This window comes from Somniosus microcephalus, chromosome 4 (genome assembly GCF_052327205.1).
Source record: "Somniosus microcephalus isolate GS21.2 chromosome 4, FLI_Smic_1.0, whole genome shotgun sequence".
NCBI classification, from domain to species: Eukaryota; Metazoa; Chordata; class Chondrichthyes; order Squaliformes; family Somniosidae; genus Somniosus; species Somniosus microcephalus.
In genome coordinates this window covers 211,667,647-211,692,887 of record NC_140990.1, presented here as the reverse complement: position 1 = coordinate 211,692,887, position 25,241 = coordinate 211,667,647, and the positions used below count along the sequence as shown (strand labels likewise).

The following is a 25,241-nucleotide window of genomic DNA, read 5'->3' as shown; positions in this document are numbered from 1 at the left end:
AGTAATGAGATGATTCCATGGCCATACAACTCCCGCCCTGTTTACCTGACCTGATCCCCGAGCAGCGTAGACCCCATGGGGGACCTGGTAAACTCTGAAGGTGAGCTGAAAATAGTTCTTAATCCTCTGTTAACAAGGCCATAATGACCTGAATTGCCTCCCCCACCACTGCGCGTCAGGTCTGCTCAGCGAGGACAGACCCAACATTTGGGAAAGGTGCGTGGTGGCGGGTTGACAGCAGGGTCCCGACCCGTTGTCAAAAAAATATATTTTCCCACCCAACCCGCCGCCGATCACGCTCACTGATCCCCTGCAAAATTAACCCCAAAGAGTCTGCAAAGGGATCTAGATAGGTTAATTGAGTGGGCAAGAAGGTGGCAGATGGATTATAATGTGGGGAAATGTGAGGTTATTCACTTTGATGGGAAGAATAGAAAAACAGAATCTTTTTTAAATGGTGAGAAAATATTAAATGTTGGTGTTCAGAGGGATTTGGGTGTCTTCGTACAGGAAAACAGAAAGTTAGCATGCAGGTACAGCAAGCAACGAGGAAGGCAAATGGTATGTTGGTCTTTATTACAAGGGGGTTGGAGTATAAGAGTAAAGAAGTCTTGCTACAATTGTACAGGGCTTTGGTCAGACCACAGTTGGAGTACTGTGCAGTTTTGATCTCCGTACCTAAGGAAGGATATACTTGCCTGGGAGGGGGTGCACCGAAGGTTCACTAGATTGATTCCTGGGATGAAAGGGTTGTCCTATGAGGTGAGATTGAGTAGATTGGGCCTATACTCTCTGGAGTTTAAAAGAATGAGAGGTGATCCCATTGAAATATATAGGATTCTGAAGGGGATTGACAGGGTAGATGCTGAGAGGCTGTTTCCCCTGGCTGGAGAGTCTAGAATAAAGGGGGTCACAGTCTCAGAATAAGGGGTCGGCCATTTAGGACTGAGATGAGGAGAAATTTCCTCATTCAGAGGATTGTGAATCTATGGAGTTCTCTACCCCAGAGGGCTGTGGATGCTGAATCGTTAAGTATATTAAAGGCTGAGATCGATAGATTTTTGGACTCTAAGGGAATCAAGGGATATGGGGATCGGGTGGGATAGTGGAGTTGAGGTCAATGATCAGCCATGATCTTATTGAATGGTGGAGCAGGCTCAAGGGGCCATATGGCCTACTCCTGCTCCTAGTTCATATATTCTTAAATAATACTCGGATCGAACCTATTTTGGTCCAAAATAGATGACCTCACACTTACCGTGTTGAAATCTATCTACCACAGTTCTGACCACTCACTTAATCTATCAATGTCCGTTTGTAATTTTATGATTCCGTCTACACTACTTATTATGCCACCAATCTTTGATTGGGATTTTACTCACCTCGGCGGGCCAGGGCGGGCGATGTCAGTGGCGGGTCTCAGCCCCGCTGCTGGCTCCATGCCACTGCCTAAAGTGAATTTACGTTGATTAAGCCCGCATATCACGTTTCCTAGCCCAATTAGAGGAAGCGGGTCTGGTGGCGTCATTCATGACGCGTCATCAGCCGGTTTCCTTAAAGGGACCATGGCAACTTTTTTTTGACATTTGTGCTGTCAGTATTCTACTGCATTGAAGTGCTGCGAACACTGACAATCACTGCACAGAGGTGCAGGACTGTACCCAGGTTCTCCCATGACTCCCTCCATATGCTTATGGAGGGAGTCACAGCACGTAGGGAGGTCCTCTTTCCTTCCCATGGGTGGAAGAGACTTCCCCAGGAGATCAACACAGCCTGGTTGCACATTGCAGCGGAGGTCACAAGCAGGGATATCGTCAGGAGGACCAGGGCGAAGTGGTGCAAACGTTTCAATGATCTCATTAGATTACGAAACATTAGTACAAAGCCACACGCACCTTCATCCTCCTGTGCCTCTCATCACATCCCCATCACTCTGCCTTCCCTACCCTACTCCTGCACATCCTTACTCACACCAACTTACTTTGCACCTCCAACCATTCCTCTCTCTCTATCTACATTATCACATCCCCAGCTCACTAGCCACCCCTCACACTCACCCTCATCCTAGTCCAATCATACCAACTAACAACACACAAGGGTAGGCACTTGGGTGTTTTATCTAATGTTCATGTAAATATTCTGTTAATGTGCTGTCAAACATTGAAACCTTTATTTTCAACACTTTCAGTTCCTGGACAGATTTGTGTGAACCTTTGGAAGTGGCTTAGTGAGTTGCAGTGAATGGTGAGACATAACGGTACCCCTGCAATGCTGATGAGTGTGAAAGGAATGGCTTAGGCATTGTAGGGATGCCTTATGGTGTTGGTGTGGGGTGGTGCCAACCTGGCGCATCATGTGGCAGCCAGGGTGTACAGCACCAATTGAAGTAAATCTTGCCATGGTGAGGCCATTCCAGGCCTCCCGGGCAGCAATGTGTTCGGGTACTGATGCCCTCTGTCCTGTGCAACATCAGGGAATTGCGGAGAAGGTTGGTGTTGTTGGTGGTGCTGCTGGTGATACATTTTGGTAGGAAGAACGAGGAGAGGCAATATAAACTATAGGGTACAATCCTAAAGGGAGTGCATGTACAGAGAGACCTGGGGGTATATGTGCACAAATCGTTGAAGGTGGTAGGGCAGGTTGAGAAAGCGGTTAAAAAAGCATATGAGATACTGGGCTTCATATATAGAGGCATAGAGTACAAAAGCAAGGCAGTTATAATGAACCTTTATAAAACACTGGTTCGGCATCAACTGGAGCATTGTGTCCAATTCTGGGCACCGCACTTTAGGAAGGATGTGAAGGCCTTAGAGAGGGTGCAGAAAAGATTTACGAGACTGATTCCAGGGATGAGGGACTTCAGTTACGTGGATAGACTGGAGAAGCTGGGGCTGTTCTCCTTAGAGCACAGAAGGTTGAGAGGAGGTTTGATAGAGGTATTCAAAACCATGAGGGGTCTAGACAGAGTAGATAGAGAGAAATTGTTCCCAATGGCGGAAGGGTCGAGAAGCAAAGGACACAGATTCAAGGTGATTGGCAAAAGAACCAAAGGCGATATGAGGTAAAACTTTTTTACACAGCGAGTGGTTAGGATCTGGAATGCACTGCCTGAAAGGGTGGTGGAAGCAGACTCAATCGTTTCAAAAGGGAATTGGATTAGGACCCAAGGGGAAAAAATTTGCAGGGCTACGGGGAAAGGGCAGGGGAGTGGCACTAGCTGAAGTGCTCTTGCAGAGAGCCGGCACGACCTCGACAGGCCGAATGGCCTCCTTCTGTGCTGTAACCATTCTATGGTGTGCTTGGTGCTGCTGGTGTTGGGGCTGATTGTGGTTGGATTCTGAGGACCAAGGTGAGAGAGTATAAAGGGCACCCATGTTGATGATATAGATGGCAGGTGAAGTAGAGATGACAGAAGCATTCTGTCAATGGTGAGAGAGTTCTTCCAATGAGGTGAGCGTGAATGGGGAGTGGAAAGTGGAAAGCCTGCAGAATCTGTGCTGGAAATGGAAAGAGGAACAGCTTGTGGCTGAGCAAAGCGATGATCTGTCAGGTGGGAGCTTTTATTGTACATTTGATGCTGTCAAGTAATCAGCTGGAGCAATGGCCACTCAGCTCCCACCTCAGGTTGACAGACGTGGTCCCCAAACAGCGTGGTTCCCGTGGCCATGAAGTTAAAGTTAAAAAGTAAGTTAAAAAAGCCTGTTAAGTACATGATAATGAGTTTAATTGGGTCACCCGCCGCTGCCTGTCGGGTCTGCTCAGCGTTGACAGACCAGACATTGAGAAAGGCGCATTGCGGCGGGTTGACAGCGAGTTCCCAACCCGCTGTCAAAAAAAACACTTTCCCACCCTACCCACCACCGATCCCGCCCGCTGACACCCCGGAAAATTGCGGCCTTTGTGTCATCTGCAAACTTGGATATATGGCTCTCTATTGTATTATCTAAGTCATTCATAAATATAGTGAATAATTGAGGTACCAGCACAGGTCCTTGTGAGATTAGAGACTACAGCAAAGGTGGTTCTGAAGAGGTCAGAAACCGAGCTTGTCCAATAATTCCCCCAAATTATATCAATGAAACTTTGAATTCAAACAGCTAGAGGGTATATAAAATAACTTAAAGCAGAGATGCCACGCTCTACAGGATTCTCTACAATATTCCTGATTTCCAAAGATGATTTGGACTCATATCCTGAACAAAAATATTTGAAGGAAGTTAGACTTGTAGGAGAGGACAGAGAACAAATTGAAGCAATGCAAACAAGAATAAAAACCACTTGAGTGTGGAACAAAGGTTCTGCCTTTACATCGTATTAAAATATACTGCATTGTGACAGGGCAAGCAGCTTAATTAAAGTTCCCAAGTGAAATCCACTTAGGGAAAATATTTTATCAAAACTATTTCTTCCTACCAAATTTGCTTAATTTCAAAAGGAAGGTACCATGCCAGGACATAAATGTATTGTTGAGACAAGCTCTTCTTACAGAATCACAGAAACCCCACAGTGCAGATAGAGCCCATTTCGGCCCATCGAGCCTGCACCGACACATATCCCACCCGATCCCCGTAACCCCTACACCAATACATATCCCACCCTATCCCCATAACCCCACGTATTTAATCCCCCCTAACACTAAGGGTCAATTTTTTTTTTATCATAGCCAATCATCCTAACCTGCACATCTTTGGACTGTGGGAGGAAACCGGAGCACCCGGAGGAAACCCACGCAAACACGGGGAGAATGTGCAAACTCCACACAGACAGTCGCCCGAGGCCGGATTCGAACCCGGGTCCCTGGCGCTGTGAGGCAACAGTGCTAACCACTATGCCACTGTAATTATATAATAAACAATTTTATATATTGTTCACTTCACCAATTATTGCCATTGCAAGGTAGTGATGATTTCATTCATTATTTTTTTTAATTGATTTAAAGACATGTCCCAGCAGAGTAAATAGGTTAACAGTGAGCTTAAACACTTGAAAGGCATTTTGTTCTTATAACTGGCGCTCTGCCTCCCGTGAATATTCAACAAAAGGCATGAACACTAAGCAGATGGAACTAATTATCCCACAGAGCACCTCCACAACCATTACACTTTCTAGTCTCGCAAAGAGATATGCAAATTAGGCTTGATGATACTTAATTTGGAATGAGTTTTTAACAGCCCCAGTAGGATCTGGTGCAATACAGTCTTCCTTCTAATCCTTACTGTAAGTGTTACCTGTTAGGTACAAGTAAGGTGCATCCCGAGGGCTGAACAGTACCACTCGCTTCCTTCCTGTTACTTGGATCAGTAGGTTATCCATAACCTGTCGGAGACAACAGTATGTTGCAAACAATTATTTTAGAAAGATGAAAATTCAACTTTATATCAATGAAACTGCATATTTGGGAAGACAGCTGTCTGTCCAATGAGGTTTCAGTTATATTGTACATTTAGTAGTGGTGGAGTATGATCTTCACATAGGGGTTATCTTGGAGGTTGCATTCTTTTTGATGATTTTCCTCTGGTTTTAAGAAAAAAATTCACCATTCTTTGACACAAATGTTCGTTGGTGAGAAAAGAAGACGTCCAATATGCATCAATAAGTGTGGTTGAGTCCAAATCAGAAATGAGAAGGTGCCTGCTGTGAAGCTTGATGTTGGAGATCTTCAAGCAGTAAATCTGGTTAGAGAAATCGGCAGAGAATGTCTTGAACAATGCAAAATTCCAGGTTTTTGGGAAGACAGCTAGATGTGTTGGGTAGATATATTTGGCACCAACAAAGAATCACTAAAACCCGAGTCTGGAAGTGAGGCAGTCAATGGTGGGTAAAGGCTAGATGCACCATAAAAAGAATCTGGTACGATACCGAAAAATAGTTCATTGATAATTAATGGAACTGCACAACTACCCTTCAACAAATAAATTAAAAAAAGTGAAACTGGTGGAGAACTCCACCACCAAAGATTATATATAAACAGACATTACCCAAAGTTAAAAATAACACTATAGTGTTGACACATTACAGTATCTGAAGGTTAACAGTTCTGCCAATTTTTTCCATTTTTTTTGCTAGTTTTCTTCCCTCTCCTGAAGGTATTAACTGAACGGTAGCACTCTACGGGCACCAGAAATTCACCAGCATCTCACCCAAATATATGAGTCTAAACAGTGAGTGCTAGCAGATTATTTGACTATGTGGCCATTACAGATGAGGCTGGTCCAGCCTGGGTAATGATTAGGAGCAGGAAACTTGGTTGATTTTCCCCTCCATAACTCCCTTGTTATGCTCCATCTGGTACCCTGATTGAGATTAGCCAACTCTGCACAGACTGGAAACAGAACGTCTAGTCTCTGGCTCAGTTAAATATTGGCCTTGAAAATCTGCAGGGTGGTGCATCTCAGCGCAAGTCTGGAGATACGCTAGTCCTGGACCCCCACTGCTGTCCCCACAAGGTTTGCAGAGGGCGAATCTTGGGTGCCTCCACCTCCACCAAAGCAGCCAGAAAGTCTGCTGAAGAGTCTGCGGCTGGGAGGAGGGGCTGTTAGGTCCGCTATGCCCGCCTTCAACCCCTTAGGAATAAAAACCTGGTGCCCCTACAGCCTCTTTAAAATACACAAAATAAATTCTACTTCTTTAATCTTCGTAAGTCCAGGCCACTTGGAGCCCCAGGTGAACTTCACTGATGCCAGTTGGTCAGTCAATCCGTACCAGGGCCGACCATGTGCCAGGTTCTTGAGTACAGCCGGGGCAAGAGACCTCTGGCATTCCGACTGGGTAGCTTGGTTTGATATTATTATTTGTGGTCATATATTAGATTCCAGTAACTAGCCTAGTAATTGGTGGGAGGAGGCTCCACTCCTTTCACGGCCAAACAGCAATTCCTGCGCATGGCTGCAAGCCGGAGTATTCGGGCCCTGGTCCAGTTTCCAGCTGTTCCATGGGGTCTTTTTATAAACCAAAGCTAGTCCGACTGAATGACTTTTTTTTTTAAACAATCTGATATTTTAATGCATTTTATGAACATGCAGAAATAATCTTTTCTAGTGTTTCTACAGAATAGTATTGATGTCTGGATTGTGTTTTATATTAAATAGTCAGAAACTCAATATCTGGAGCACGAGCTAAATATTTTTATTTAATCCCAGTAGTTTATATAACTGTAATCTATGAGCCCTTTATTTTGCTGTTTTGTTTATAATTTCAAAGTCATAATGTCACATTTTATGAGGCCGTAAAGGGCTTTTCACTGAATTTATTCCATTTCCTCTACGCTTCATTAATAATATAAAGTAAGATGAGTGTTAAACCTGCTCTATCACCCCAGGGAGATGTATAGCATATATATGTGACATAATCAGCTGAACATGAGAGATGCAATAGAAAGGGCACGATGATTCATCCATTTCCTATTACCGGTTTCCTAATTTTAACAGCATCATCATAAAAATATTGAACATGGAATCTAATACATGACCACAAATAATAATACACCAGGATTCCCAATCTAACCTAGACATAATGAGTACACATTAATAGGGAGTACTGCTGTAGAGGAAGCACTTTCAAAGTAAACTACTTACCCCTTTTATCTTTGTCACATGCAGTTTATTTTATAAAATTCCGTTAGAAGGGCAGGATTACAGTTCCGTGCAAACACCCTGAGGAGACGCGACATTTCAGACTGAGTGGAAGCCCCCTTCTTGGTTAAAAGACTGGGGATCACTAAAGGCTGATTCAGGGCAGACAGCCATTTCCTAACTCAGTCTGACATCATCTCCAGGTTATAAGCTAGGAAGAAAAACGGTGTTGATTGATGTTCTTTTAGGCCTTTATTTACTGATTCAGCTTATTAAGGGCACTGGCTATATGGGAATCAGGAAGTACAACCAACCCGATGTACTGGGTCTTCTAGGGGGTGCCACGAAGACTGTAAACTTACTTTTTTTTCTGTCTGAAAGGAGACACAACCTGCATTTGCCAAAGCATTTCACCTTCACCACACCTTGATCATAGACCTTGTACTGTTGGATGGTCAACAGTCTATTGCTCCTTTCACCATACCAGACATCTGCTTGTAAATACTAACATTTTAAAGGGTCAGCCTTGGCGCAGTGGTAGCACTCTTGCTTCAATCAGAAGGTTGTGAGCCCCATTCCAGAGACTAGAGCACTTAACCTAGACTGATACTTAAGTGCAGTACTGAAGGAGTGTTGCACTGTTGGAGGTGCCATCTTTTGGATGAGATGTTACACCAAGGCCTCATCTGCCTTCTAAAGTGGACATAAATGTCCCCATGGGACTTTTCGAAGAAATGCAAGAGAGTTCTCCTGCTGTCCTAGCCAACTTTCTCCCCCTCAACCAGCGTCACTAAAACAGATTATCTGGTCATTTATCTCACTGCTGTCTGTGGGACCTTGCTGTGTGCAGATTGGCTCCTTCATTTGCTTCCATTACAAAAGTATGTTGGATGTGAAGTGCTTTGAGACATCCTGAGGACATGAAAGGTATGATATAAATAAAAGTTTTTTCTTTAACTGAGGTGACATTAAGCTTTCATACATGTTTAATGGTGAATTTTTGTACCAGGCTGGATAATGTATAATTTAAGGTTAAATTACACATTTGATTTAAACATATATACCATATAGAGGGACAGGCTGACATGAGTATTGTCTAGCTACCTGACCCAATGGCTACCACCAATAAAGCAGCCTCATCCTGAAGTGTCCAACATGTCCATACCAGTACGTACAACAATGTCAGCAGATTCATTGTATTAATGCATGCTCCTACAAATGTCATGTAAGCAAATGTCCGCCGCATCAACATGTAAACCAGAAAAAATCACCACAGTATTAGTCATGTTACATACATCATAATGAGTCCAGAGCTGTAGGCCCGGTGAGCTGATTCGAAAAACACTGGAGAAAAACTGATTCTTCTCAAAGAATTCCGGGATGTTAATGTCCTCAGCCAGAGATGGAAATTGTTTTGTGATATCTGCAATATCCTGTTTTTAAAATCAGTAAAGAAAGATGTTGTCAGCTATTTCTTTGATACACAAAATAATAGAAATATAATTAGCTTTGGGAAAAAACAGCTACAGTAAGACATGATAGTGAAAGCATCAGAATTTGCTCATTTATACCACAAATTTAAACTGCCATTCCAATCCTACAGGTGCAGAAGTAAGCATTTAGGATTAAAAATCAGTTGTTCTATATCAATGCCTGAAAATTACTGTTGGTAGTTACCTGACGAACACTTAAAAAATTCCTTTCACAGCTATTTTAATAGCAGCATTAACCCATTTGTTTTGAGTAGGTTAACACCCCTGTTAAAACAGTTGTGAGCACAATGACACAAGCTTTTAACATCACTGTTAAAGTAGTAGAGAGAGTGATTTAGCACAAGCCTTTAACACTCCCGAGAAAATAGAGCAGAGAGCATTTTGACACAAGCTGTTAAATGTTAATAAGGTAACGTTGCTCAGTATAATTCCACACCACCGCCCCCAGTTTTATTTAATTTTACTTAATCTTTTTGGCTTCAATATGGAATTTGCATATTACAGTAATCTTTGTCAGAGCTGGATTAAGAATTCTTGTGGTCCTTGGATCAAGAACATTCAGGGTTCCACCACATCACCCCCGCACCTCACCCCCTCTGATCCATTAAAACACAAACCTGCAGTAAAATGCATGAAGAAATAGACCTGTAGAGTGTTTACACTCTGCATCAATAACAAAGCACATCACATCACAATATACTACGCTCAAGTGAAACATATTTGCACAAGGTCCCTGGCAGGGGGCCCACTGGACACAGGCCCCAGAGTCCGCTGCGTTAATCTATCGCTGATCTTTGTACAAGACATGATTTACAATCAGAATACTGAATGCCCAGCCAGTCTCGTATGGTATTGCACCCAATAATACATATGCCGTTTTATTCTATTTTAATTAATGGATATCAATCATTATTCATTTTGTAACCCTTTAAACAAGTGTAATTTAAAAGAATAAATAAAATGCAGATTTGTGTTTGTTTAAAATAAAACAGAAAATTCTAGAAATACACAGCATGGCTATCAACAGCTGAAAAGAGGGATAAAAGGATTAACGTTACTGGTGTAGACACTTCATCGACCTGACAATTTGGATAATATTATTTATCACTTTGGATCACGTTCTTATTCTGTTCATCATATGATTCCATTTAGCTGTCAAGGGATTAAAATGCTGAAATATTACTTTTTATGTACATGCACACATTTATGATCTTCAATAAAAATGTTTTTTAAACATTTTCCCTGAAAAGGTGATTTGCCCACCTGCAAACCTTACATTATGAAAAGTATGGTGTGGAATTTCATGGATCGCACTTATGCAGAAATTTATGCTGGTTTCTGCACTGATCTTGCTGATGGGAACTTACGCCATAATACGCCGGACCATAAAAAAAGACATAAAGGAAATGCAAATGCAGTCCCATCAATAGGGGAAATAGCGAGAGAGCTGACGTCTTCTGCCATTGTGCCTCACTCTCAGCACCCTTGCCTCTGCTGCTCCTCATCCTCACATTATTGTGCAGAACAGGGGCATGCGCATCGGGAAGGCCATTCCAGCTGCTTAGTCCTTCTGAACGCGTGGGGGAAGGGGGTCTGAAAATATTGGATGCATGGAAACTGACAACAACTTGGTTAAGTATAGTATTGCAGGTCTCAGTAAGAATTCGTTTTTTTTTTTTTAAATCGCAAAGAAAATCACTCTCAAACTCCAGCAACCTCAGTTACGCCGATATATCAGGTGACTTTGGGCTCTACTGCACCTAAATGTTTGGGCATGGATCTATGGTAGTGTATCATTGGCAAAAATCCAGGAACCTGATGTGAGCTGGTCTTTTACATGAGCGGCAGAGGGCTTCATTCTATGTATCCGAGAAGAACAACAAACGATCGAGGAAATGCACAAGCAGCGATGTTTCAGTGTAAATACAGAGTTACTCAGTGACGCGCAAATCTCCTTGGTAAAACAGTGGCGCAATGCCAATCTTACGCTGTAGTTACAGTGGAACTTTCCAGGAAATTTCAGGCCACTATATCTTCAGCCTGCAAATTTCAGGATTTTGCTCACTGTGCTGTGACTCTAGTTACAAAACTTTTGTGGATCTGTCTGAAATCTCCAGTCTTATTACAAATATTGCATTTTGATGGACCAGTAAAAGCTTTTTAAACAAGGAAGCAAAATATTCACAAAGAAAATGCACAACAAATAGGTCATTTACTTCAGCTCTTGCTGAAGTATTATTTTCTGAAGTAACACTTTGCCACTATTACTCCCTAATCCTTAATCATCATGTTCCCTATAATAAACTTATAAGATAATAGCATAAGCCAGCAGTTACTTGTTAACAAATTGCAGCATAAATGCATACAATCATTTATGGTGCAATCTTACGCTGGAATGATCAGTAAGTCACGCACCCATGTGCCATTTTGTACATGATATGCACACAAAGCAAATGCATTGCACCAAGAACTATGGAAAGCAAACAAATAATAAAAGATAAACTTCCAACATAAGAGCTCAATGCTGCAATAAAATGATTCACATTAAACATAAGGGACTTGTGAAAGGATTGGTGGGGGAGAAAAGGGAGTTACAGTAGATCCACTTTACTCAGTAGTGGCAATGTAATCTGGAGACCTACATACAGTAAATGGATAAGGCTTTCAAATCAGCTGGAACACTGACTCGAAATTCCTGCATCCCTGATGCACGGGCAGAAGTGCGGTTGGGCATGAATTTCATCTGCTGATATCTCAAGATGCTGACCCCATCGGAAGTCCTGGGGTTAGCTAATTTCCGCACGCTGGGTGAGGCAAGAATACGAGTCCCGTCAGCAGCAAGCCAGATATACTTGGGGGAGTGGGTGGAAAATTTGAGCACGGGGAAGAGCAGGGAGGTAACTTCCTCATTTAAGGGGCTGCATCAATTTAAAGGGGTGCGCATGCTGCGGTAAGAAGGATTGCAATGGCAACTACAGAAGGAGGAAAAAGGTGAGCACTGAATTTTTCTGAGGCCAATGCTGAATTTTTTCTATATTACAAAACAGAAAATGCTGGAAATGCTCAGCAGGTCAGGCAACATCTGTGGTGAGAGAATCAGAGTTAGCGTTTCAGGTCGATGACCTTTCATCAGAACTGAAACATTAATTCTGGGCTGAATTTTTACCTTGCCATCGGGATGGGTGCGGGGGCCGTGGATCGCATCGGGAACCCAGACATTGAAGCGGCGTGTCTTCAGTGGCTTTTTAACTGCCACTGCAATTGAATCAGACTTCCGGGTTTCCCGAACAATTAACTGGAGTGGGTCTTATGATGTCACGGATGACTTGACTTCAGCTCAGCTATTTAAAGGAGCAATGGACAGATGGCAGTTGAAGGTTGGTGGAGATGCAGGAGAGGTTGGTGGGGGAGACAGTGCGTTGTTGACAGAGTAGGCTCGTTGTTGGTATATAAATTTATACAGATTGATAATCAAAAATGCAACCTCAGCGCCAAAAAGCTGCCCCTCGATTTAGTGATGCCTCCCTGGAAATCCTGCTCCAGTGAGTCCGGGCCTGCAGGGAGGTTCTGTTCCCTGGTGACAGGAGGTAGAGGCCAGCGGCTAAGACCAAGAGGGCATGACTGGAGATCGTGGAAGAAGTGAGCAGCAGAAGTGTGGTACCAAGGTCGTGGATACAATGCAGGAAGAGATTTAACAACCTCATGAGGTCAGGAAAGGTGAATACAATGCCACATTGCCCTACATCCTGATGTGCGTGTCACCCCAACCCCCTCACTCTGCCTTCCCAAGCTTACTCCTGCACATCATTCCTCACACTAACGTACCTTGCAGAGGCACCCATCCCTCACTGTCTATGCACCTACTCGCATCCCCATCTGACTATCCACCACTGACACTCACCCTCATCCTAATGCAATCATAGAATCACAGAAATTAACGCCATAGAAGGAGGCCATTTGGCAATGTCACACCACTCCTTCATAGTCACCCTCTGCAGATGTTGCCCATCCATCCCAGAACACACGTGAGAGGCAGAGAACCGGAGTTGGCCCTCCAGTAACAACACCACTGACTGCAGCAGAGGAGGAGGCGCTGGAGCTCAGTGGAGTTGCGGTGCTGCTCACGGTGGGAGATGGGGAGAGGAAGACCTCCCAGCTACCTAGTGACAGAATTAAATATCATGCAGTCAAATGGCATATAACAGTCATTCATGGTGACTTAATGTCAGCAGCCAGTGAAATATGATCATGCGCATAATGGTAACTTAAAACATTACCATAACAGTTCTAATTCATGTCTTTACTCTACCACAGGCCCATCAACTGCCCCCACCCCCCCACTGTCCAGCCAGAAGAGGAAGACGACTCCTCAGAGGAGGTTGCGGTCTCTGAGGGTGTACTGTCACACAACCCATGCACACCCAGCACCAGTGTACTTTGGTGGGTCCAGTAAGAGGGAGTAGTGTTGTCACCTGGTGTGTCACAGATCACATGTGAGCAAGAGCAGATGGTGGAGGCAGGGACAGCAGTGGCGAATCCTCGTCGGAGGGGGCAGGACGCTCCAAGCAATGCTCAGCTGGATACAGGTGCTGAACCTCGAGAGCCATCGACAAACAGGATGATTCTTGAGGAGCAGCAAAAAATGCAGGAGGCTCTGGCAGCTTTTCCAGCCATGATGTGCTCGATTGTAGGGAGAATGGAGGAGTCCATCTAGAACATAAGCAGCACGATATCGCACGCGATGGCTACGATGTGCTCTTCCATGGAAAGGTGGCCACCTGCATGGAGCATCAAATGTGCCAGTCGAACGAGTGCATGCTTGCCGTGAACAACAGCTTGCAGACTCTGATTGCAGCCATATCCAGGATGGATAGAAACCTAGAGTTGGCCGCTCATCGCCCCACTGATGTGCAGCAAGGTGCTCTCCAGCTCCTTGCTAGCAGGGAACTGCGGGTGGGCCACGAGAGGGATGATGGTGAGAGGGGACATGGAAGTGGGGGCTCTGCTCAAAGCGCGCACACTTCTCTCCCATTGTCCTCCCTCAGTCAGAGCCCCACATGCTGCCTCGGATCCCGATGGCCAAGTCTGCCCCTGCCGCAGGAGGAGCAGTCTTTGGCGGGGCCCTCACAGGTTCCAAAACCCAGAAAACGTCCACCAAAAGTATCTAAGCAGTCAGAGCAGGGAAGTAAGCAGCCTGCCTCTGACTCTGCTGAAGCCACAAGGGTTACATGTCATAGAAGTAGCAGAAAAAGAAAATGGACACAATTGCACAAGGGGATGCACATGGGTGTGTTATAAAATGTTAGCGGGTTAAGTTTCTGTGAAGATATGAGCCACATAAATTTATTTCTTTGCTCCACTATCCCGACTTGTCCATTTTTGCCTACTACCTGGAAAGTGGCCTTGTCAGTTAGAGTGAATTGTAAAACATTACTTAACTTCGAGCAATGGGTGTCTGTGACAGGATTGGTTTGGTCATTTTAGGACTGCTTTGTGGTGGAAGGCAGGGAGGGGAAAGTTGACTAAATAACTTAACTAAATCGTGCCATTATGAGGCCATCCCGGGCAGCAATGTGTGCCGCTGCTGGTGCCATGTCCACTCCAGGTTCCTCCTCCTCCTCCTCCTCGTGTTCCTTCTGCTCCTCCTCCTCATTCTCCTCCTCCTCTGAAGAGGCTCTGCGTTCTGCGCCTTGCTCCTCCTGCAGCTCCAATCCTCACTGCTGCGCTGTTGTGCAGAGCGCAGCATACGATGATCATTTTGGCAATCCTGGCTGATGTGTATTGAAGGGCTCCTCCAGATCTGTCCAGGCATCTGAAGCGCATCTTCAGCATCCCGATTGCTTGCTCTATGACACATCTCATCGTCATGTGGCTTTGCTTGTAGCGCTCTTCGGCCTCATTGCTTGGCCTCCTCAAGGGTGTCATCAGCCATGTCTTCAGCGGATACCCCTTGTCTCCAAGCAGCCAGAATGCAAGTCTGGTTGGAGGTATGAAGAGCTGAGGGAGGGTGGACTGGCACAGGATGAATGAGTCATGACAGCTCCCTGGGAATCTGGCACAAACATGCATGATGATCTTTTTGTGGTTGCAGACAAGCTGCACATTAAGGGAGTGGAAGACCTTATGGTTCACGAACACTCCTGATCTGGGGGTGCCTTGATGGGCACATGTACAGTTGATGATGTCCTACACCTGTGGGAAGCCAGCCAGAGCCGCAAAGCCAAGCGCCCGCTCAGTCTGACTGGCTGCATCAGTAGCAAAGTGTACATAAGTGCCTGACTTGTCAAAATTGTCATTGGTCACCTGGGTGATGCATCTGTGGGCGGCTGACTGCGAGATCCTGCAAATCCCTGGAAGGAGCCTGAGATAAAGACATTGAGGGCAGTGGTGACTTTGACAGCCACTTGTAACGCATGCCCACCAGGTCCACTTGGCAGCAGGTCTTCTACTAGCAGGCTACAAATGTCTCCCACGACCTGACACGATAGCTTGAGCTTCCTGAGGCATTGGTGTTCAGTCATGTCCAGGAAGGTTATCCTCTGCCTATATACCCTGTGTTGGGGCTATCACCTCCTGCGAGGTACACCCTGTGCTCGTCCCCTTTGTCCTGTGGAGCAGGCTGCTGCTGCTGGTGTTGTTGCTGCTGGGGCTCATCTTGGTTTGAATCTGAGGTCCAAAGTGAAACAACATAAGCAGCACCCATGCTGATCTGATAGATATCAGGTAAAGTGAAGATCAGAGGCACAATCCTCCAATGTAATGAGAGTGACTTCCAATGTAGTGAAAGTAACTTCTGAAGTTATCAGTAGAAATCAACTGCAAACTCCTGAAAGCAAACTCTCAGCACAAATGGTGTAAGAGCCTTTCCCTTAGGCAAGGAAGCAGGTGTGAATATTTGTGATTTTTTTTTTTAAACTATAAATTGTTCAACTCCCACAATGGCTGCTGTGCTCTCACTGTGCTTTCATTGGCGAGGTTCAGCAAGCCTGTGAATCCCGTAGACAGCCATTAAAAGCTCCAACATCAGGTTAAAAAGGCTGTTAATAGCTTAACGAGCTGTCAACTACTTTAATTAGGTCACCCACCTCTCCTGAGTGGGTCTCTGGCACGCTGCCTAACACGCCCGAGTTAAAGGCAGAAGCTGGTGGGTTGAAGCTGGCTTCCCGACGCAGTCAATTTCAGCGCTTTTAATAAGAGCAAAGGGAAATGAGTACACCCTGCCCCAAAATTCATGCTCCGCCATTTGGGGTATCACCCTAAAGGGAATTAGGGAAGCCTTAGTGGTTGATATAAGTGTGGGAGTTAACACTTGGGTCCGTGAAACTACATGTAAATCAATAGCTCTTACAGCCCTGGGACATCCCAGTGATTATGTGACAATTTATTGCCCTCTCGGACATCCGTCTGGGATCACTGTTGAAGTGCATAAATTGAGCTGCCGTAGCAATGACGGCATTGGTAACTTGCCTTATACAGGAATGTACAGTAAACTACCTGATCGGGGAAAAGTTCCCCATGGCTTCCTGGAATGAGCGTGTTGCATAAAAGTTGAGAGCCACTGTTACAGTGGCAGAAAAAGTAATAGTGGCAGAAAAAGTAAGGTGGGATTCCCAATGGGAAGCCCATTTTTCAGCCTTCAAAAAGTTGCTCCCTAATTCCCTTTAACTACATGGCTCTCCACAGGAATTGGAGAATATAGGTGAAGAGTTTCTCAGTACAATGGTGAAACAATTTTTCAAATAGCCCTAGTCAATTCCAATAAATGGCAAAAAGTATTGAAAAGCAATCTCACCTTCAGCAGTTTCCCTTTTAAAAAAAAAAGTACTACCTTGACTGACAGGTCCTGGCAACTACAACTGTTATATAGTGGCTTACAACCAGAAGGGTTGTACGGGAAGGTGAAAGTTACAGAATTTAGGCTGGGTGCCATCATCCCTCTGAACTTCATGATTTACATAGTATGTAAATTACAACATTACAACAGTGACTACAGTCCAAAAGTACTTCATTGTCTGTAAAGTGCTTTGAGACGTCCAGCGGTCGTGAAAGGCATTATATAAATGCAAGTCTTTCTTTTCTTTTTATGAAGGTCTCAGGGGTGGGCGCTTCTTCAGCCCACCCTGAAACCTGTTGGCATTTACAATGTGGCGCTTTTGAGCAGAAACAGGTGGATTTGCCCCAAATTCCTACCCCCAGAAAGGCACAAATTCCAAATTACACCCTTCCTCAACCTAGGCATTTTGGGGCAATTATCTTTAATGCACCCCCTTAATTTTTTTGTTCTTTCCGCCAGTATATTTTATAAAAAATGTCAGTCAGGTCAGACAAACTGCTTTCAAACAGACATATATTCCAGAATGCAACTCATACCTTAGGTCAAAGTTCAGATATTCTTTTCCCACAAAAACACACATTTCAATGAGAGATCAAATTCTATTACTGTACGTTAGATTTCATTTTTATTAAGGCACGTATAAAAAACTGTTGGATATCTTTGTTAATTTTTCTGGCTATTGGATCTGTTATTATTCCTAAAACTTTTTTATTGTACTTTTACAAGTCAATAATTAAAGTAACATTCAATCTTTGAATTATATTGCAAGCGTTTTTGCCAATATAAATATATTTGAAACTTTGCGATAAATTAGAATGCGAGATGAAATTGTTGCTTTGAAATGTTCTAATAATTATTAAATGTTCCCTATTGAGAAGTGTGAAGTAGACACTCTTCATAATAATACCAAACAGAAGACCTAAAGTCCATATTTCTGTATTTCCTTTGTGTTCATGCATCTTTTAATAACAGCAGATTAATTATCTCTGACATTTGCGAGCTTACTAATTGTATAGTCTAATTACAGCATTTGATCTTGATTCAAAGAAATGCTAATTATCTGCACAGAACACAAGGCTTATTACAAACATTTAAACCAAATGTAACATGAACTTATTTAACGGCATGTAGTCAAAACTGGATAGCACAAGTCATTTCTGACTGGCAGTCAGTTGTTTTAGTTAAGACCCTCTGGCAAAAGCTGCCCTGCCGACTCAGTGGATAAGCAGACTGGGAAGGTCACAACTGCAATCCCTGGTCTGTGCAGTAAACAGCTCACAGCTGGGTGGTGGTACGAGCTCCACAACTGCCCCCAGTGTTCCCGGAGAGAAAATGTCAGCACTGTTTGCTATCCAGTTAGATACTGTGCATGGGTGAAAGTTCAGCAAGGGTGGGATCAGACCTGGTCAAATAGCCCACAAGCACGGATTGTCTAGGCATGACCACTTGTGCAAGATAATGAAGCATACCTCCCAGTGTCCTTTGAATCAAACCCAGTATATCAGTGACTTCATGAGAGGAGGAGAGAAAATTAGAAAAAATAAGATGCAAGGGTAGTGGTTTAGGAGCTGCAGATTGTGAAATATTTGGCTGTTTAGTCACTCACCTTCCGTGGGTCTACTCCTAGTGACCGCAAGTAATACTTTTCATCCTGAACACAAAATAATTATTACATTAGTCATAAGGGCACTCAGCTCATAAATCTGTGCAAGTTACAGGAGTCATTAAAGTTTCATATATTCCATATTATTTAAAAGTTCTGGGATAAGCTACTCTACAGTCTTGCCCTTTCCATGACTGCTCCCTGCAGAATTCTCAAAGAACATTAAAAAATACATAGGCTTACGTATGGAGCAAATGGGAGTAAAACAAATCCCTGAAGGCATTAAACCAAATTTGCTTTAACTTTAACTTCAAGTTTAATGAAGCACTAAAAGAAAAGTATTACACAGATGATCACTATTATATAAATGAAGACACAACAAACCATAAAACATCTGGAAAATGAGACAATGGCATTTTTCTCTCTGTGAAAGTTAGATACATTAATTGCTTTTGTACTCATTAATAAATCATTTTGATCAAGTTCTGGGACTTAAACAACTTTCCCATACATGACGATCCTCGACGCAGGCCACTTCAGATTTTAGCTTACTTTGCATTTTTCATTTTTAGATCTTAACAGTTCTCCTGTGGTTCAGTGGGTAACTCCACCACATGGTGCGGTGCTGAGCCATGCAGACTAGAATCCCCAGTCCAGCCTAACAGATCTCAACAAGGGTTTCTGTGGAGATGCTGCAGTTGGCCTAAAGTGTTTTGGGGTTAGGCAAGAGAAACAAAAACAGATAACGTTCCTGCTTCTGCTTTCTGGTGAAAGGGCACTTGTGTGGATCCCTGATGAGAATGTTTTGGGTTTGGTTCTGATGGGCCAGCATGGCCGAACTGCTCATCAACACACACTGTCCAGGTAAGAATGGCTTCTTGCCTCCATCCCTATACCATCCATACCCCTGTATGAATCACCTTTTAGGAAAGGAGAAACAATGGAGAAAAATTTGGAGATGGGGTAGATAGCATGTCTGATTCAGGAAGTCTCCAGTGTGTATGAAGAATCAGTCACGTTCATGTTCCTTCAGTTAAATAGGTTTAATAAAGAATATAGGTGTCAATAAGACATAGTGAGCACTACTCATCACAACATATTAGTGAAGCACAGATTAAGAACTACAGCTGTATATGCAATTAGTAAATAAAAAGCTGCTCTTCACCCAGTCCATAATACAGCAAGCAAGTCTAACTCCCAAGTTCATACAGACATCATTCTGGCAGTTAACACTATATGCCCCTTTATAGATTTACTGAGTTTTTTCTCTATTTAGTTATCCAAATCTTCCATGACATCCTATTTCCTCTGGGTTATTAGACCCAGTGCCTGATGTTTCTGCTAACTGTGATTCAGTCACAGGTGTATGTTGCTGGTTAACTGTGTTTCTTCCACTTGATTGTGGGTGGATTCATCCCAGAGTGTGATCCAGTGTTGAAGTAAGTATGAGGTGCCTTCTGTTTCAGAAGAGAGTCCCTCCTGGAGCACTGACGAGGGGGATTGTGACATCTTTGCTCTTGCAACTACGATACCCGTAGACTCTGTGGGGGTGATTTTCCACTGCCAACTGACCATTTTTTGTCTGATAAACAAGTGCCCAGCAGTTGAACATTGAAGGGGGGGGGGGGTGGGGGTGCAGCTTGGCTGCCCCACTAATGTCCAGACCCAGTTGATGCTATTTCCTGTTGTGATGTTGTTTTCTTTTTTGTTAATCTTGCACATTTAACTAGTTATGTTCAACGCCAAACAGTATGGCAGCATGAAATATTTTATATTTCTTCAGGCACAGTGTAAACTACGAAGTTGCTATAGCCAGAGATTAATTTACGTGATTTTTGTTACCATCAGGCTTACCTTCTTCATTAGTTGTCAGCACTTCCCTGTTGCCTTTAACCCACCTATCTGATGCTGCTATGCCCAATCTTGTAACTGTTGAAAGCAACTAACCTGAGCAAGGTACCAACATCTTCTCAACTGCAGCAAACAAATCCCAAAACAGTTTATTTTAGTACAACTTTTAAGGTTGAATTAATACCTCAGATATGAAATATTCTGCATGTGTTGCCTCTGCTGCACGCTTCACAAACACATCAAATGGCAAAGTTCTGCAAACAAGGAACAAATACAATTAAACTAGATTTTAAAGATACAAACTATGAACAGATCATTGAAGTGAATAAGGACTAAAAAACGAGAACATACGAACGTACAAAATCTCAGCAGTATAAACAAGGGAGGTTGGAGTGCAGTTTGTCACGGAGTGCAGATTGGCGCAGAGTGAACTACTTGGGAGTTTGGTAAGTGTGGGAGTTCAGCGAAGTGGGGGAGGGAGATGCTGCTTTGCCTTGCTTTTCCTAACATCTCCTGCAGAGCGGCGGCGGACCTGAGTGGGAGTAGACCGAGGCCCGAGAGCGGGGATAAAAGCAGCAGCAGACCTGCAACTACAAGAGAAATCTACAGTGTGACGTCACAGCTAAGGCAGGTAAGTGATTGGTAGGGACTGTGGGCTAAGTTTAAGTTAACATATAGCATATAACTAAATTTTAAAAGCCAAACTTATTTTAATTAATTTAATAAACTAAACGAGGTAAATAATTTGATTAACACTAACTAATTAATTCAATAAATAAATGAATGGGAGAACAAGAGATGTGTTGCTGCTGCAATATGTGGGAGCTTGTGGACATTTTTGTCTAGGGCGACTACATCTGCGGTAAGTGTCTGCAGCTCGAGGAACTTCGGCTCCGAGTTGAGGAGCTGGAGTCTGAACTGCAGACATTGTGAGACATCAGGGAGGGAGAAAGTTACCTGGACCTTTTGCTCCTGGATTAAATACTTTAGAATTGACACGTGGTCAGGGACAGGAGGGTGTGACTGTGAGCGAGGCAGGTACGGGGATCCAGGAGGTAGTAATTCAGGAGCCTCAGTCCCTGCACTTGTTTAATAGATTTGAGGTTCTTGCAATGCTTGTAGATGAGTGTGGGGACTGCGGGGAGGACAAGCAAACTGACCGTGGTACAGGAAGCCGTTTTTGTGGGGCGAATAAAAAGGAAGGTGGTTGTAGTAGGAGACAGTATAGTTAGGGGGTTAGACACTGTTCTCTGCAGCCAGGAGCGTGAGTCCCAAAGGCTATGTTGGCTACCCGGTGCCAGGGTAAAGGATATCTTCTCCAGGCTGGAGAAGACCTTGGAGTGGGAGGGGGAGGATCAAGTTGTCGTGGTCCATGACATAGGTAGGACTAAGAAAGAGGTTCTGCTGAGAGAGTTTGAGCAGCTAGGGACTATTTTAAAAAGCAGAACCACAAAGGTCATAATCTCCGAATTATTACCTGAGCCACAAGCAAATTGGCATAGGGTCAATAGGATCAGGGAGATGAATGTGTGGCTCAAAGATTGGTTGGTGTGGGAGAAATGGGTTTTGATTCGTGGGGCACTGGCACCAGTACTGGGGAAAGAGAGAGCTGTTCTGTTGGGATGAACTACACCTGAACCATGCTGGGACCAGAGTTCTAGCAAATCGAATAACTAGGGAGGTAGATAGGGCTTTAAACTAAATAAGGGGGGGGGGGGGGTCCCAGTGGAGAGAAATCTAGAATGCTAAAGAGAAAAGACAAGGAAGCAGTGCAGGAAAGTGACTGGGGTAAGGATAACCAAATTGTGTCAGGAAGGGACAGAGCGTATAAACAAAAGAGTGCACGAACAAATAGGGTCCGGGTAAGAAAAAATGGTAAGACAAATGGGGCCATAGTACAAAAAAATGTTAAGATGTCTAAAAATGTTAAAAAGACAAATCTAAAGGCACTGTATCTGAATGCACGAAGCATTCGTAATAAGGTAGACGAATTAACAGCGCAAATAGATGAAAACAGGGTCACTGGCAAGGCTTGGAAGCTAAGCAGAGCCAGGCCTGGTTAGTACCTGGAGGGGTGACCATCAGGGAAGACCAGGTGCAGAAGGTCACGGAAGGAGCCCCGAGGAGGGGCGGTTGGCGAGAAGGTCACAGAAGGAGCCCCGGGAGGGGCGGCTGGTGAGCAGGCCCTGGCGTTGGGCTGAAGATTGTCGGACAGGAGGAATGGTGGAAATGGAATGGCGGCGCGCACAGACGCAGCGGCTTTGCTTCTCCCAGGACGGTGCTATTTACGTTTAATGTTAATGTTATTTGTACTGGACTCATGGGAGCTTGCAAGATCACATTTCGTTGTTCATGTACTTGTGCATTGTACAATGACAATAAAGTTGAATTATTATTATTATATAATTGCGATTACGGAGACATGGCTGCAGGGTGACCAAGGCTGGGAGCTGAATATCCAAGGATATTCGATATTTAGGAAGGACAGGCAAAAAGGAAAAGGGTGGCGTTGTTAGTAAAGGATGAAATCAGAGCAATAGTGAGAAAGGATATTGGCTCAGAAAATCAAGATGTAGAATCAATCTGGGTGGAGCTAAGCAGCACCATGGGGCAGAAAACATTGGTGGGAGTTGTATATAGCCCTCCAAACAGTAGTGGTAATGTAGGGGACGGCATCAATAGGAAATTAGAGATGCATGTAACAAGGTACTACAGTAATCATGGGTGACTTTAATCTACATATAGACTGGCCAAACCAAATTAGCAAAAATACTGTGGAGGATGAATTCCTGGAGTGTGTACGAGATAGTTTTTTAGACCAGTACCTATCCTAGATTGGGTATTGTGCAATGAGAAGGGGTTAATTAATAATCTTGTTGTGCAGGGTCCTTTAAGGAAGAGTAACCATAACATGATAGAATTCTTCATTAAGATGGAAAGTGAAGTAGTCCAATCCGAAACTAGGGTCCTAAATCTAAACAAAGGAAACTACAAAGGTATGAGGCGGGAGTTGGCTATGATAGATTGGGGAGCTTCATTAAAAGGCATGACGGTGGATAGGCAATGGCTAACATTTAAGGAACGAATGCATCAATTGCAACAGTTATACATTCCTTTCTGGTGCAAAAACACAAAAGGAAAAGCGGCCCAACCATGGCTAACAAAAGAAATTAAGGATATTATTAGATCCAAAGAGGAGTCATATAAAGTTGCCAGAAAAAGCAGCAAGACTGAGGATTGGGAGCAGTTTAAAATTCAGCAAAAAAGAGATTAAGAGGGGAAAAATAGAGTATGAGAGTAAACTTGCAAGGAACATAAAACCAGACTGTAAATGCTTCTACAAGTATGTAAAAAGAAAAAGATTAGTGAAGACAAATGTAGGTCCCTTACAGTCAGAAACGGGAGAATTTATAATGGGGAACAAGGAAATGGCAGAGCAATTAAACAAATACTTTGGTTCTACCTTCACAGTAGAGGACACAAATAACTTCCCAGAAATGCTAAGGAACCAAGGCCTAGAAATTCAGTGGCCTGCGCCACCAGTTTGCGCCCAAAGAGAGCTTTTGCGCCAGTCTGCAAACTTCAGGCGAAATTCAGCAGTGCGCTAATGGCGGCGTTAGGCTGTAGCGCTGCGCCGCCACCGATGACGTCATCGGCGTGCGCAGCGCCCCGTTTCCGCGAAGAATGCCATATTAAGTCGCGCCCGCCTCTTCAGCGCCGGCCGCAAACAGCGACCGGTACACAGTGCCTACCTGTGGCGGTAATTAAAGTGGAAGTGCGGCCGGCCACTTATTCGGCGGCCGCCTGCCCGCACCTCCTTCCCCGGCCTCCTCCACCACCCCCCCACCCCCCGCGGCATTGCCGGCTGGTTTCCGGGAGCCCGGCACTTCTCCGTTCTGCCGGGCTCTTTTGCCGGCACTCGCGATCGGGGCTCCGGCTGCTGCAGGCACCTCCCCCTTAAGAGAGGGAGGAAGGCCTGCAGTACCGCAGCTTGCCGCTCCGCTGCGGGTGGCGCTGCGGCCACTAGCGCGCCGATAATCAGTTTCAGCGCCCAAGCGGGGCGCCGAAACCCCTGTTTAGCGGCCGCCTTCCACTTGGTGCGCTGACACTGAATATCCCGCTTGCGCAAGTGGATCCGCGCGCAGCGGTAATTCCGCCGCCCAGGCGAGCTGGGCGCCCCAAAATGAATTTCTAGGCCCAAGGGTCTAGTGAAAAGGAGAAATTAAAGGAAATTAGTATTAGTAAAAAAAATACTGCTGGAAAAATTAATGGGACTGAAAGTTGATAAATCCCCAGGGCCTGATAATCTGCATCCCAGAGTACTAAAAGAGGTAGCCATGGAAATAATGGATGCATTGGTTGTTTTCTTCCAAAATTCTATAGATTATGGAACAGTTCCTGCAGATTGCAGCGTGGCAAATGTAACCCCACTATTTAAAAAAGGAGGGAAAAGAGAAAACAGGGAACTACAGACCGGTTAGCCCATCAGTAGTAGGGAAAATGCTAGAGTCTATTATAAAGGATGTGATAACAGGACACTTAGAAAATATGAACAGGATTAAACAAAGTCAACATGGATTTATGAAAGGGAAATCGTGTTTGACAAACCTACTGGAGTCTTTTGAGGATGTAACTGGTAGAATAGATAAGGGAGAACCAGTGGATGTGGTGTATTTGGACTTTCAGAAGGCCTTTGATAAAGTCCCACATAAGAGGTTAGTGTGCAAAATTCAAGCACATTGGATTGGAGGTAATATACTGGCATGGATTGAAAATTGTTTAACAGACAGGAAACAGAGAGTAGGAATAAATGGGTCTTTTTCGGGGTGGCAGGCGGTGACTAGTGGGGTACCACAGGGATCAGTGCTTGGGCCCCAGCTATTCACAAT

The 25,241-nt window shown here is 44.2% G+C and overlaps 1 protein-coding gene across 3 annotated transcripts in view; it reads right to left on the bottom strand.

Annotated features, from left to right (window-relative positions):
• tyw5 (tRNA-yW synthesizing protein 5) overlaps positions 1-25,241 on the bottom strand; it is an 82,451-nt gene that overhangs the window by 19,977 nt on the left and 37,233 nt on the right. For 2 of the 3 annotated variants that reach the window (XM_085985785.1, XM_085985787.1), the window contains exons 3-6: positions 20,537-20,606; positions 18,505-18,549; positions 8,867-9,004; positions 5,229-5,316 (exon numbers count right to left, since the gene is read on the bottom strand). In XM_085985785.1, coding sequence (XP_085841911.1) covers positions 5,229-5,316; positions 8,867-9,004; positions 18,505-18,549; positions 20,537-20,606 — 341 coding nt within the window. The remainder of the gene's footprint in view (positions 1-5,228; positions 5,317-8,866; positions 9,005-18,504; positions 18,550-20,536; positions 20,607-25,241) is intronic. The other variant, XM_085985786.1, reaches the window with a different exon arrangement.